At 36.9% G+C, this 13,855-nt stretch overlaps 3 protein-coding genes across 6 annotated transcripts in view; 1 reads left to right on the top strand and 2 right to left on the bottom strand.

Annotated features, from left to right (window-relative positions):
- Nucleotides 1-4,483, bottom strand: part of LOC104816912 (DNA topoisomerase 6 subunit B) — a 6,070-nt gene extending 1,587 nt beyond the window's left edge. The window contains exons 1-16 of one of the 3 annotated variants that reach the window (XM_010545936.2): nucleotides 4,185-4,483; nucleotides 4,030-4,082; nucleotides 3,781-3,878; nucleotides 3,470-3,575; nucleotides 3,131-3,268; nucleotides 2,831-2,882; nucleotides 2,656-2,720; nucleotides 2,108-2,214; nucleotides 1,870-1,972; nucleotides 1,673-1,758; nucleotides 1,375-1,571; nucleotides 976-1,091; nucleotides 738-823; nucleotides 518-590; nucleotides 197-288; nucleotides 7-95 (exon numbers count right to left, since the gene is read on the bottom strand). In XM_010545936.2, coding sequence (XP_010544238.1) covers nucleotides 7-95; nucleotides 197-288; nucleotides 518-590; nucleotides 738-823; nucleotides 976-1,091; nucleotides 1,375-1,571; nucleotides 1,673-1,758; nucleotides 1,870-1,972; nucleotides 2,108-2,214; nucleotides 2,656-2,720; nucleotides 2,831-2,882; nucleotides 3,131-3,268; nucleotides 3,470-3,575; nucleotides 3,781-3,878; nucleotides 4,030-4,082; nucleotides 4,185-4,269 — 1,546 coding nt within the window. In that variant the 5' untranslated portion in view covers nucleotides 4,270-4,483. Of the gene's footprint in view, nucleotides 1-6; nucleotides 96-196; nucleotides 289-517; nucleotides 591-737; nucleotides 824-975; nucleotides 1,092-1,374; nucleotides 1,572-1,672; nucleotides 1,759-1,869; nucleotides 1,973-2,107; nucleotides 2,215-2,655; nucleotides 2,721-2,830; nucleotides 2,883-3,130; nucleotides 3,269-3,469; nucleotides 3,900-4,029; nucleotides 4,083-4,184 lie in introns of those variants that run through there. The other 2 variants (XM_010545938.2, XM_010545939.2) reach the window with 2 other exon arrangements.
- A 675-nt stretch (nucleotides 4,484-5,158) lies between these two features.
- Nucleotides 5,159-8,804, top strand: LOC104816910 (uncharacterized protein YMR315W). Of its 2 annotated transcripts, none has more exons than XM_010545934.2 (12): nucleotides 5,159-5,400; nucleotides 5,595-5,735; nucleotides 6,619-6,667; nucleotides 6,994-7,011; nucleotides 7,252-7,367; nucleotides 7,442-7,555; nucleotides 7,768-7,818; nucleotides 7,923-8,011; nucleotides 8,095-8,155; nucleotides 8,242-8,319; nucleotides 8,404-8,514; nucleotides 8,617-8,804. In XM_010545934.2, exons 1-12 carry the CDS (start codon nucleotides 5,275-5,277, stop codon nucleotides 8,728-8,730), a joined length of 1,068 nt encoding a protein of 355 aa, XP_010544236.1. In that variant the 5' UTR covers nucleotides 5,159-5,274; the 3' UTR covers nucleotides 8,731-8,804. The 2 variants fall into 2 exon arrangements, with proteins under 2 accessions (XP_010544236.1, XP_010544235.1); XM_010545933.2 differs by having other exon boundaries at nucleotides 5,160-5,400; nucleotides 8,614-8,804.
- Nucleotides 8,805-8,914: 110 nt separating this feature from the next.
- On the bottom strand, nucleotides 8,915-11,994 carry LOC104816911 (cell differentiation protein RCD1 homolog). The gene is made up of 9 exons (XM_010545935.1): nucleotides 11,752-11,994; nucleotides 11,415-11,486; nucleotides 11,146-11,235; nucleotides 10,765-10,807; nucleotides 10,369-10,475; nucleotides 9,859-9,954; nucleotides 9,353-9,543; nucleotides 9,178-9,247; nucleotides 8,915-9,056 (listed from the first exon to the last, which is right to left on the bottom strand). Exons 1-9 carry the CDS (start codon nucleotides 11,929-11,931, stop codon nucleotides 8,937-8,939), a joined length of 969 nt encoding a protein of 322 aa, XP_010544237.1. The 5' UTR covers nucleotides 11,932-11,994; the 3' UTR covers nucleotides 8,915-8,936.
- Nucleotides 11,995-13,855: the final 1,861 nt, after the last annotated feature.

The following is a 13,855-nucleotide window of genomic DNA, read 5'->3' as shown; positions in this document are numbered from 1 at the left end:
CTTTCCCTGTCCCTTTGAAAGGGATTTTTGTGCTCACTATACTGATAAATACCCCGATTTTATCTTGTGTCTGGTTGATCTTATAAGTACTCCAACTGCAAAGATTTCCAAATACCCCTTAGTGAAATACACTCCCACACGTGTGTGTATATATATAGTGATACATATCGAGTGGGTTACAAGATGTTTGTTTTACTTGATTCTCTTTAAGGCTGTCCTGGTGACGACATCACCACCTTGCTCAAAAAGGAGAGGAATACGGTTTGCGAAACGGAAAATGTTTATTCCCTGCAATTTTAGTTTCCACACAAACGAAAACTCACAAGATGAAAATATAACAATTCTGATCTACCATACAGGAATTATTAAAAGACCATCTGTATTTCCCTTTTAAATTTTTATATTGGATACATGTGACATGAACGGTTTTCTAACTTTTGTCTAGTTAACATGCTTTTCCGTGGATATATACACACAAATAAGAAAACAAGAAGGGAAGACTATGGATATGACTTGCCTGTTTCACATCTTTTCCACCCAAACTAACACCGGCTTCAACAATGAAAGGATGACCTTCAAAGACCTGAGCACTGTGCAAAGTTTCCAGGAAGAAGTCAACACTTAAAGCCAGCTCAAACCAACAGCAAATATGGTACACTTTGATAGAAGAAAGAACGGCGAAGGCATTGGATTTCTAAAAGAAGCATTTGCCGAAAATTTAAGCTTGAAAAGACAACCTGCCTGAATAAGTTGCCACCATATCTGGATGCAGTTCCTTGATAACCCCCAGACGAAGATTGTACTCTCCCGCGGGACTAAGACACTACAAAAAAATCATCATTAGAGCTAATTCTTGTGATAATTCTGCAGATGGTATAATACTATAATTCCTCATAAACAAGCCTCAGGGAAAATGCAGATATAGAGATGAGAAAGATGCACAAAAAGAGCAGATCGGAGAAAGCAGCAACTTACATCACCACTAGGGTCATCAAATTTAGCCTGGCGGAATAATTGATGTATGCGGACCATTTGTTGAGATGTCAGAGACTTGACAGCCATATTAGGGCTAAAATCTGGTCCCATTTCTCCTGAGAGAAAAAACAAAAGCGCAATAGTAAGCATATCGACTATCATAAAGGCTATGGTGCTCTTCTTTAGATTAGAACGAGCAAAAACAAAAAATTGCAATTATCCTTCTAAGTCATTAAGGCACTATAATGAATCTTTTAAATCGAATAGCTGATCATCCCAGTCAGTACTAATCCAGTAAGCATAATGCTGAAAGCATCTTGGAGGGAAAGACTAAAGTGAATCACTACAGATAGGTAAGCCAACTTCAAATGTTTATAACAAATGAGATAAGCTACTTACCAATTAATCGTGCTGCAAGGGATTTGTTAATATTCACAAATTCATTCTGAAGAAACTGCAGAAGGGTCTTTTTCGAAGTGTCTGCAATCAGGCGCTTGATAAGCAGCAAGTCAACTGACGAAGGATGGTGTTTTGTCTCAACTGGAACAGGAGGCATTACATCCGTTCTTCGGGCAAATTTTATTGTGATATTTTTTCTTCATCAAAAGCCGAAAGAGAAACGGATGACTCAATAACTATGCACATAATGAGCTAAGCAGCAGATAAATGATGAGTGAGTGAGAGAGAGAACACATACTCTGGTGTATCGGATATAAATCTAAACAGAAACTGTGCGTATGGAGTAATAACAGCCATTTGGCGCATATAGTGCAAGATCTTCGACTGAAAAAATCAACAAAGAAAATATTAAGACTCAACACATCACAAATATCTAAAGAATACTTAAAACAGATATGGTAGAACATCTTCAAAAGGAAAAACTAAACAACGTACTCTGTATGTTGTCCAGTTTCCCTCAATTACCACCTGTATTTCGGCTCCATGCCATCTCTCTGTGTTGCCCTTCTTTTCGTGTAGATGAACATGGGGAATATTCCTGAAAATTTCAAACACTTAAAGATCAATCTTTCTAATGAGAGATTAAGGAATCAATGATGTTATCTTCACATAACGAGAAAATAGTAAACCAGATGATAGTGACCAAGAACCTGCTAATTTATGTAAGTGATACCTATGAATATCAATATCCAGTCTGCAAAAAGTGACATAACTTTGGCCCTTCATGGATGATGAGATCTCGATTGGGAGGCCTGTGCTCATTTTGGACCAAATCAATGCCTGCAAGCCATGCAAATTTGAAAAGACCGGAAAAGTTAAATTGCTTCTTGTGACCTTGTCTCGGGAAAACCTTTGCCTTGACGTGAAATGCATATAACGCAATAAAAAAGCTCAGCTGCACATCGAAAAGAGAGTTAAAAAAAAAGCTCCTACAAATTTGATTCTACCATAACAGGACACTTTAAAGCTCCATATCCAACAAATGTGCCCGTTATATCAAGTTAAGGAACATCAACACGCAATGCTTCTATGTTGGTCATATAATGTGATGAAGCTATAGTGTTAAAGATATTCATACAATAACCTGCATCACAGTCTGATGCAGTTTTACCAGTTGACCTCAAATACACAATCATATATTTTGAAATACATATTTAAAGAAGAAAATAAGGAAGGAAATGAACAGAAGCCAGAGATTTAAGATTGATAAAGAAATACTACCATCTTTGCACCGAGACCGAACTTCCCACGTGTTTGCTTCAGTCCATACTTCGTACCAGACAAAACTGTGAGAAAGACAACATTTGATCTAGCTTCAGGATAGAACCATATCTAGAAGGCATTAACATTTGAATAAATTGGTAAAGAAAACTTGAGTTGGTCATTTGCATTTTACCTCTGCCAAACATATTTGGGATGTCATCATGTGGCATTCCCTTTCCATTATCCTACATATCAAGTCATAAGTCAAATGAATGCAAGAATTTTTTTTAAAAAAAGAGGGGGGGTATTTTTTTGAACAAGTATACCTATATATGTATTTCTACATGCTATGATTTATTTCGATTTTTAAGATCTCTGTTCTTGCTGTCACTGGCACATGTCATTGAAATAACACATACAAGTTCCTGTTGAGTATAGATTTGTTTGAAATAATTAGGGTAGCAATCAGAGAAAAAATTATGTTAAGCCTCACCTTGCATGTGACCTTGTAATATGATGCTTCACCACGACCCTTTAAAACCTTTGACACTGCAGGCTCTTTCACTTTCTTTCCCGATGCAGCATTTTTAGCTTGTATCTCTTGAGCACGAGCTTCCTTCGCTAATCTTTTCTGTGTGGCAATAACCAAGTGAAACAAGGCGAATTGATGACAAGCCCCAAAAAAGGAGGGAACTTAGAAGATTGTAAAAGAGCTGAAACATTTCAAATGGAAAAGACGGCTGTAGAAATGCAAGAAACATGATCATAAAAAATGAAATCCAAAGACGAAAAGGGGAAAATAGAAAAATAAGAAGGCGGAGAATTCATGCACCTCGCGAGCCTTCACTGTCTCGTAGTCATCATACAGCTTCTCGTCAACGCGCTCCCGATCAACAAGACCAATCATGGAATTAAACTTGGATTTTCCAATCTCTTCACTTAAAAAACCAGGACAATCAATTTACAGGCTAAAAGAAAAGCTGATAAAGATGAAATTGAACTTAAGGACGGTGAACCCAACAAAAATTTAGAAACTTTTTGCGAAAATACATCCTCCTCTCTGACCGGAGTTAACATATCTTCAAAAACTGACATGTTTTTCACCCCGAAGTGTAAGCTTTTAGGCCAAATTGGGGAACGTACATTGTTATTTCTACCTCGGGAAGTTGAGATATCGACTCCGCAGAATCAAGGGCATTCTCAACAAGCTCTCTAACTGTAGTGTACAGAGATTTTCCCGGCTGAAATCAGTGAACAAGCAACTAAACCACATGAAAAGACGTGAAATCGAATGAAAAAGTCGAGAAATGTCATCTAGGGAAAGTATTCCATTCGCCCAAATGAAACTTAGTGCCAATTCAAATCCTTAGAAAGCCACGAATTGAGACTCACATTATCGAATCCGGCAATGTTCTTGTTCTCGGCGAAAAACTCTGCCGGAGATTCTGCAAATTGACGAATTCAAATTAGTCGAATCCAGCAGAATTTCACAGCAACAAACCCGTATACACTCCAAACAGATTCAGAAAGATACAAAGGATTATTACTTTGCTTGAGATTGCTGTCTTTGGAGCTCTTAGGGTTCTTCGAGCTCCCCCTCTTCGATTCAGCTGAAGTATCTCCGCCAGCCATATAAAACCCAGAAGAATTGAAACAAGAAAAAAATTGAAAGAACAAAAGAGACAAGATGACAACCAAAATTGAAAAGGCGACAGAAAAAAAAAACTCTGCAATTAATTCTCAGTGAAACATAGGTTTCAGAAGATTGGGAAGCAGGGAGTTAGGGTTTTAGGAAGAAGGGGAAGATAGATGATTGGGGCATTTCGGTAATTTTCAATATGGATGCAAAAATGGCACTGGATCCGATTTTATACCATTGACAAGTTATGACCAGTTAAGACTGCGTACACGTGTACTCGGCGGCACACCCATCAAATATCAATCCGGTTCGTATTTGCATCAGTATAAATGGATGTTTAAAATTTCGGATATTCAAAGATAATGTTCATCCTGCATATGTAATAATATATTTATAATCTACATTATCTTTAAGTAAATATGTATTTAAAAAATTTGATAAAATTTTATTTCATATGTATTATAATCTAAATTGATTCCATGATCCACATGGTCAGATCTTAAACTAATAGCACCTACTCTGTTCTGCTACTTATATAACTGGATCTACAGTTTGAATATTAATATATATTATTTATATATTTGATTCGTTTTTCACTATTTTATATTATTTTGTGTTGCATTTTAATTTTTCTAAAGATTTTTATTCCATGTATTTGTTTATTTTATATTTGATTCAAATTCATTTAATTTCGTTTAAAAAAAACGAGTTTTAGATCTTGCACAGTTTGTTTTGTCAATTTAATTTGTCCACATTTGAATTGCAATATTAAAGATATGGTGTAATGCAGTTTAATAAATCAAAGTTGTAATTAGTGTGTATTACTTTTGCAGTGTTGATCCATTTAAGTGTAATCTAATTATTTTATTGGTATCGATGCCCCCATTCCTTGTCCACTCATGATCTTACATACAACTTAGCAGAAACACAGTCATAACCGTCTTGTGCGAATTCGATTTGAAATCTCGGAATCGGAGGTCGACGAGAAGGGGAAAAAAATGGCGAATCCTCGTCCTGGACTCGCAATTCTCGGAGCCGGAATCTTCGTCAGAACGCAATACATTCCCAGGTTAGCTGAGATCTCCGATCTGTTCGTCCTCAGGGCAATCTGGAGCCGCACGGAGGTATATTCCTTCTTATCCGTTTCGTGCGAAATCTGGGCTTGACTTGGGAAAATAATGGTGAATAACGATGATTTTTGTGAGGGTCACGGAGGAATATGAGGCTGTAAAATGGAGAGCTGAAGTAGCGGCTATGTCTTTGAGATTGCTTCGTTCTGATATCGCAATCTAATGTGGGCTCTGTGTTTATGGTGAAGGAATCTGCGAAAGGAGCAGTGGAGATAGCGCGAAAGCATTTCCCTGATGTGGAGTGCAAATGGGGAGAAGAGGGTCTGGATGAGATCATTCGAGACAATTCGATCGTCGGTGTCGGTGTAGTTTTAGCTGGACAAATCCAGGTATACTTTGAATTCTTGTCTTGATAGATCCATACAGTTTGAGGACTGTTTGTTCTTCATGTCGGTTATAGGTTTGATTTTGTTTGGGGGCTCTCTATTCGGTTCAAGAGCACAGGGGTTTGGTAGATGCTAAGTGAGAATGAGAGACATACAAAAATTGTACAAACATTAGTTGAGAATGCCTTTGCAAAGTTGTGACAAGTTGTAGATAGTTTATTCACCCTAAGGATTTTGCCTTGATTTGATTGCTTTGGATTTGCTTCCATGTCTGAGATCGAGGCTTTGAGCTTGAACTCGGCAATTCTTCTGGGATCTGGTTGTGAAGATGATGAATCTTGTGATACCTTGTACTAGACAACTTCATATGACCTGAAGAATGGGTAGGTTATAATAAAATGGGAGATATTTGGTTTCTAGTTTACCACAAAATTACTTGTTCAGTGTGGCCTTTCAGTCAGGAAACTAACTCTGATAAACTGTTATTGTGTAATGTGTGATCTCTATCGTCCGAGAGATGACACCGTGGCAGGGTGTACCTGAAACTTTGTTCTCCTTGCCATTCTAACGAAAGACACAAAAATTTTCAGTACTATAGGTGTTTTGTAATCTGCAATGCTATCCTTGATGTCCGAAGATCCAATTAAATCCAGTTTTCTTCCTGAAACATGATTTTTGGTTTCCCTTTGCATTAGAAATTTATACTCTGTCGTTCTTTCTGTTTATCTCTTCTTCTTTGAGTGTAAAGGAAGACATAAATTTTGAACCAAGAAGCTTGTTAGCGACGTAACTCTCACACCGAACATCCAGAGAGTTCCCCTTGTGGCTGAAGTATTGGGCTTTCTGCTTGCACTGCTGAATGATTTTAGCATCTTACGCTTGGCAGGTCGAAATGTCATTGAAGATGCTAAAGGCAGGGAAACATGTCCTTCAAGGTCAGTTGTCCCCTTCATTTACCATAAAACATTGCAAATTGCCTGCCTTTATATTTATTTAAACATGGAAGCAGTCTGCTATTGTTCTCAAAGTGAAGAATCCTGGAAAGGTTCATGAACAGCACCTACTTGAGTTTATTTTTAGCCCAAAAGAAAGAACATGGCTAAACAAGGCATGCATTGCTTTGCTGATATTCTTCGCCACTATATGAGCTTTTTCTTTTTTTATCGTCAGTGTTATCACTGCTTGAGAATATGTCCAACACAGAATACTGAATTTCTTCTTCTCTATCTCCTTGTTGTTCGCTCTCCTGGATGGTCTTCAGAGAAACCAGCTGCCGCATGTGAGTCGAACGCTCTTCTCATTGAGTTCAGTTTTATCACTTTGTAAAAAGCTTGCAAATTCCTAATACCAGGCGATTTCAATGCTGTACAAAGTAAATTCCTAATATCATTATTTTCTGCTCATTCGAAGCAGAATTGAACTTGCATATGTAATCTACTCACTTACACAATATATATGCATCATGAGATTTCTTTTCCCAAAAATTTTAAGATTCAGAATCTGTCATTTGATGTTGCAGCAATCAGTGAGATCGAAACTGCAATCTCGAGCTACAAGAACATTTCTACTGGTTCCCCAAGCCCATCAATCTGGGCTGTGGCCGAAAATTACCGTTTTGAGCCTGCTTTTGTTGAGGTAATCGTGACTGACACTTCCCTATGATCAATCGACGTTATACTTGAAATATATTATGATTGTTTTCTGCACAGTTGAAGAAACTGGTAGGAGAAATCGGGACTATGATGAATGTCCAACTAATTGTCGAGGGATCAATGAATAGTTCAAACCCTTATTTCTCAAGCTCCTGGAGGCGAAACTTGGGGGTACATACTCTTCTGTTGCTCTAGATTCTTGTTTTGCTGTAACTTCAACTCTTCTGCTAACTAAGTTTCTATCATATAAGATGCATCTTCCTGTCTTCTAGGTTCTTTTTCTTTGGAATTGAAAATTAGCAATCGAGGAGATACTATTTGCTATCATCATTTTTCTTAGGCTCGATGATACTTTTACCATAAACCCATTTCCCATTCTGCAGGGAGGTTTCATTTTGGATATGGGTGTGCATTACATCGCAGGGCTAAGGATGGTACTTCTCCACTCCAAAAAAAACTGAACTATCAATGAGCATCTTCTTCTATATATTGTTATTGGATTTCAAAGTCTGATCTCTCTGAATTCAAATGAATATAGCTTGTTGGGTGTGAAGTAACATCAGTATCAGCAACCACTACTCACGTGGATACGAGTTTGCCTGCTCCGGACAACATAACATCCAACTTGTAAGCATCTGGTTGAATCAGAAGCATGTTTTAGGCATTGGTTTGATGTGAATACTGAGACAGGGTCTTCTCTTTATTCGCAGCCAACTTGAGAACGGATGCTCTGGAGTTTTCGTGATGGTTGTATCTTCAAAATCTCCCAAGGCATGTAGTAAAAGTTGAAACTTGATTTCGAGCCTCTTGATCTTGTACTTATAGTCCGCTTATTGGTATTCTTCTAATGCTTTTAGATACTCTGGAGGGTTGTCGGATTGAAGGGCACTGTTCAACTTGAGCGTGGAATGCAAGAGGGAAGACACGGTTATCTGGTCAGTATATTCACACGAACATGAAAGTTCCTGAACATCATATGATAAAGAGTAACCAAAACTGTCTTTACGGTTCATTTTCAGGCCACTGTTTACAGCGACAGAGGGGAAACGAGGACCATTTTTTACCCCTTCAGTGGAGTGACCGAGGAGTTGAAAGCGTTCTTCCACGACGTTTCGCAGGCTTCAGCCTCGGTAATCCAAATTTCGCAATTTTACCTTCTTGTTTTAATCCGAAATTTAGGATTCAACAATGCATTTTCAGACAAGAATCTACTTGTGTCTGTGTTGCAGCAGGAAGGAGAGCCTCGTCTGTCATACTTGGAAGGAGCTAGAGATGTGGCCGTTCTAGAGGCAATGCTCGAGTCAGGCGCAAAGGATGGAGCCCTCGTCCCCGTCAAGAGATTCTAACACTAACATTGAGATGCCATGTCATAGATTTAATAATAATAAAAGAAAAAGATCCTTCCCTTTGCTTTCCATTTCATGTCCTCTTTCTATTTGTCAAAATCCTTTTTCTTTCCAAGAAAAATACTGACTGTACAATGTGATCTTCAGATAAGACAAAAACTACAAAAAAAAAAACCCCGAAAGGTGGAAACTTTAATTATCCTTATTCAGCTCAAAAGCATGTGATCGAATCCTCCAGTTTGAAGTGTCGGGACCCGACCAGCACCCACTCCGACATTGACATTGTGAAGCAACTGCTGCAACCACCTTCTTGCTGTTTGATCCTCCTGATAAAACCAGAGAGTTTCTTGCAAAAATTTACTTCCATTTTTACTAAACCCTAAAAGTACTCCTACCCAATTGAACCAATCGAAAAATAAATTTCGGATCCATCGTTATACGACTTACACGGAGGCAACTGACAAAAGTTCCATCTCGTAACGAGTCAGGGAGGCAGCTTCCGAGTACTGCGCAAGCTCTGGGAAAACACACGCAAAGCTTTGAGCATGAAACCCTCAATAGAGAAATGAATTCAAACATTATTTTGTTTGTTAAGGAATTGTTTATGAGTGAACGGACTGACCTCGGGTTATCTGACAAACGAAGATAACAACGGATTATATGCTTTAATAGCCGAGGTGAGGGCTGTTCCGCAAGTGAAGCAACCATATTTCCCAAAACACGACCAACCGAAAAAAACCTCTCTGCTTTTGTGCAGATGTAATCCAAGCCCACTTCATCCAACAAGATCTTTTGAACTATAAATGTTGCAACCTGCCAATCACAACTTGTTAAGATACATACACACATACAAAACCCATTGCATGCTTTTGGTGTATATACTATTTACATTGATGCAATTGGTTCCATGAAGTTTCCAACCTCTGTTTACGATATTTTGATAAACAATGATGATGCCAGATCTCTCGTTAAAAACAATTAGAAAGTCGAGCGTATCACTATGCAGCAAGCAATAATCATCTCACAATAAATTTTGGGATAGGCAATAGGAAAAAAAAAAGAAAACGGAAAAGCCAATTACATAATGAAACAACAGAAAAAGGCCGTTATAAGTTTAAAAGACTTAACCGTTTTTGACAGCTCGCTGCCCATCTCCATTGTACGGAGGCACAAACGAACAACTTCAATGGAAAGAAGGAAGCTAATGACCTCTGCATCATCAACCTGGTTAACAACATCAATAAATCTGTTGAGCCAAAAACTATCTCGAATACCGAAGCAGCAAAATTTCAACAAATGAGAATTACTTGACCAATTCTACATAGCCCCAACTGCAAGTTGGACACTGACCGGCCAATTTTGAAACTAATCAAAGTTATTATTTCTAAATAGTTGCCCTTTAATCCAGTCAGAGCAGAGATATGCGCGTCAAGAAGAAACTATATCTATCAGGGTCTGATCTATTTCAGAAAATACTGTGTACAAGTCGACGTACTTGCTTTCGGTTGAAGACTTTGGCATGGAATCTACTCCCCCCCCCCAAAACCCTAATTCTTAGAACTACATGCCGTCCTTGGAGATCTAATATTTGAGAATAAATAAAGAAAACCATTCTACTGGATTCACAAGATAGATTACCTTCACAAGAGCACCGATGACTCCTAAGCTAGTAAGCCGCAAGTATTCGAAAGGTCTTGATTTACTTGTTGTATCAAGGAAAGGATACAGATACAGTGGAATATGAGCTGTAAATAAGAAAGCAACAGTCTTATCCTCAGACGAAATTCATTATTTGTCACAACACCTCAAGTAAAAACATCTAATAGTGGTCATACAAGGAGGGAACGCATCCTAAGATAAATGGAGACCATATATCAGAGCTATACACTATACACAAAACTAACCACCCAGAAACATTTAATCAAATTTCCAAAGGAAGAAAGGTCAGTATGGTATTGGTACGTTACACATTCTCTCAATACTTGAAATCACATACTAATTAAGCTAGCCTGCCAAAATGAAAAAGGAAATTACCCTTGAGAAATAACATTCTCGTGTCAGGATGAGAAGCCACGCACTGCATTGTTAGACAGCACGACAGTAGGTAGATCAACAATTTGACGAATTTTCCATATATATAAAGGACCAATCCAATTCATATCCCCATCTAGTGGGGGTTCTGGAGAAGAGAATATACTAGGCAACTTTACCCCTACTTTTTATGTAGAGAGAAGAATTTGAACCAGCGACCTCAGACCCCACGGCAAATGAGTTTACCGCTAAGTCAAGTCGGCCCTTTGAATTTTCCATATATATATATATATAAATTTGCAATTCAGCATGCTATATAAAACTCCACTTGATTAAAAGATGAATAGGGATTAGGAAAGCCCCATCTGCAGCAGATCCCATTACCTGAAGAAGGGCAAGTGAGTTACAGACACGATTTGATTGAGCAGGAGTCAGATTCGGAGGTGAAAGAACAGGGTAAATTGAAACTATCTCCTGTGACATGAAGAGAAAACCAATTACACCACTCTAACACAGGGTAATAATCATAATTCAAAGGTTGAAATCAACAAACCCATCAAAGGTTGAAATCCACAAACCCATAAAAGATCATTTATCAGAAAAAATAATACAAAAAAGTTACTAAAATAACCAAAGGGCATGAATCATCATACCTGCAACAGTGCAGCAATGGTACCAAAAGAATTCCACAACAAGGGAGCCAAATCCTGAAACAACTCTCTTTTCTACAACAATAACAAAGGAAATTAAGAAAACCCTATTTTAGATACCGATACAATTCTCCGTCATGCAAATAGTTTAGAGAAAAACTTAAATCCCTCCTTTCCATCGAATTAGAAAATTTCCCAAATTCCGAAATTTCACTCGTCAACTTCCTCTCAAAACCTCATGAATCCTAGTTTCTCTCCACGAATCAAATGAAATTACAGCTCTAAGGGACCAAACCCGACAAGGGCGAGAAAAAAATATCCGAGCTCAGTAGGAGACTACCTTGGAGAGTTCGAGGAGTGCATTCTCTCTGAGATCAGGATTGCAGAGATCGAGAACCAATTGCTCCGCCGACGCCAAGTTCCGATCATTTCTCGCCGGAGCTCCGGAGACAACATGAGCCGACGTGCTGGGACCACCGAAGGACGTGCCCATTGACAGAGACTGAGGCATATTCGCCATTGTTACCCGCAACAAAGCCCTCTCGAGCTCTCGCTGGCTCTGTTTTCCACTTTCTTCGACGTCTTCAGCTTTCCCTTCGCGTTCTACTACTACGCCAACTTTTAATTACTTTCTACCTCCGGAAAATAACACTTTAAGCCCCATACTTTTGAAATATTTCATTTCGTTCCAAGAACTCTCGGAAACGTTTAAAAAAACCTTTCTTTTATTCTTTACAGCGATTATAGTTCGTATAAAAAAAATCACCAGCTTAAAAAAAACATATATAGATACGCATATACATATATGTGTGTGATTTTTAGACGATTCTTCCTGATTAATGTTTCCTATTACACAATCATTTTGCTTCAAAAATAATTCGAATAACGATCTATTTAGAATTTTATTTGAACTTTATCTATATCAACCGAAATATTATTAATCTACATATGGAGATATAACATAATTTACATCTTAACTTATAAGTTTAATATACATTGCAAAAGGTATATTCCTTCAATTTTTTTATTTATTTTTCCTTCGATTCCAATTTTGTTTTGATTCGATTTCATTTTTATGGAAAAATGTTTATTTCATATAAAAAAAACCTTCGTCCCCGTTCGGGTTTAATTTAAGGTTTATATCCTAATTGTATTAGATTAATCCAATTGAAATGCCCATTGATCGGACTACCCAATGGCCATAATCCCATTGCTAATCCAAAGGACCTATCCGTAATTTCAATCAAAGTCGTAAGCCGACCATCCAAGTGATTAAACTAAACATATAAAACATGCCTAAATATTATTTTATGTCATCTCACAAATATATATATATATATATATATATATATTACTAGAATTAAAATACGTGTATTATTTAGTATGAATATTTCTGATATGTAAAACGGAACCGATATGATCTAACAAAGCATAATTGTATTTTAACTAAATTTTAGATTTGTTATTGATTTTTCTAAAATTAAATTAACTGAACCCAATCTAAAATTCTGAATTAAAAAGACGACTAAACAAATGAATAATTTTTAAAATGAAAATTGAATCCAAATAAAATTGAATGAAAAAAATAAAAGGAATATAATTTTGATGAAAGGAAAAAGAACTGAACCCCGAATAATGGAACTGAAATATAATTAAAAAAAATCCAAAAATATTCACAACCAGTATGAATGTTTAAGTGGGAAAATGTAAAATAAAAAACCAAAAGAAATATCTATAAGATAATATAAATTTGTTAAAATGGGTGTGGACTTGAGGCCCAAATCGGACTTGTGGTAGGTGGAATAGTCCAACTCTGTTCAAGTTTGGGATCTTTTTACTTATAAAACTAGTTTCCTTTTTAACCGATCAAATAAATTAAGTTTTTTTTTTCACCAAATGAAATTGAAATTATCATTATAGACTAAAAGTATCATAAATAATTTATTTTCAATCATTTAATGAATACCGAAATATGGAAAGATAACATTTAATGTTCATTGTTTTCTTTTTGGATATCTTTTGATGCCATGTAAAATTTTTAAATAGAGTATATTGAAAACTTAAATCCAGGATTTTGAGTAAAAACTATCTTTTTTATAAACATGCTTCTATTGATGTTTTTTATTGAAAAAGTAAAATCACACGATATTGTTTTCAAAAATTTTCCAACTGATTTTATTCATTTGTAAAGAACATGAATTACAAATATTTTTTGTTCGAACCTAATCCATCTCAAAAACACATTTCTCTCTGGATTTGTTCTCCCTCTACAACATGAATTCTATCAGCCCATACATTATATGTGTCTCGCATACCCCGTGTAATCCTAGACTCGTCTAGACCATTTGAACAGTTCGCATATTATTTGAAGACTTTCCATCAGATGCACTTCACGCTCTCTCAAATATCACTCACCCGTGTTTTTCACCCCTATGATTCTCCAC

The sequence above is a fragment of the Tarenaya hassleriana genome, unplaced genomic scaffold (assembly GCF_000463585.1).
Source record: "Tarenaya hassleriana unplaced genomic scaffold, ASM46358v1 Cleome26, whole genome shotgun sequence".
Classification (NCBI taxonomy): Eukaryota; Viridiplantae; Streptophyta; class Magnoliopsida; order Brassicales; family Cleomaceae; genus Tarenaya; species Tarenaya hassleriana.
The sequence above is the reverse complement of the archived record's forward strand: the minus strand, read 5'-3'. Positions and strand labels throughout refer to the sequence as shown.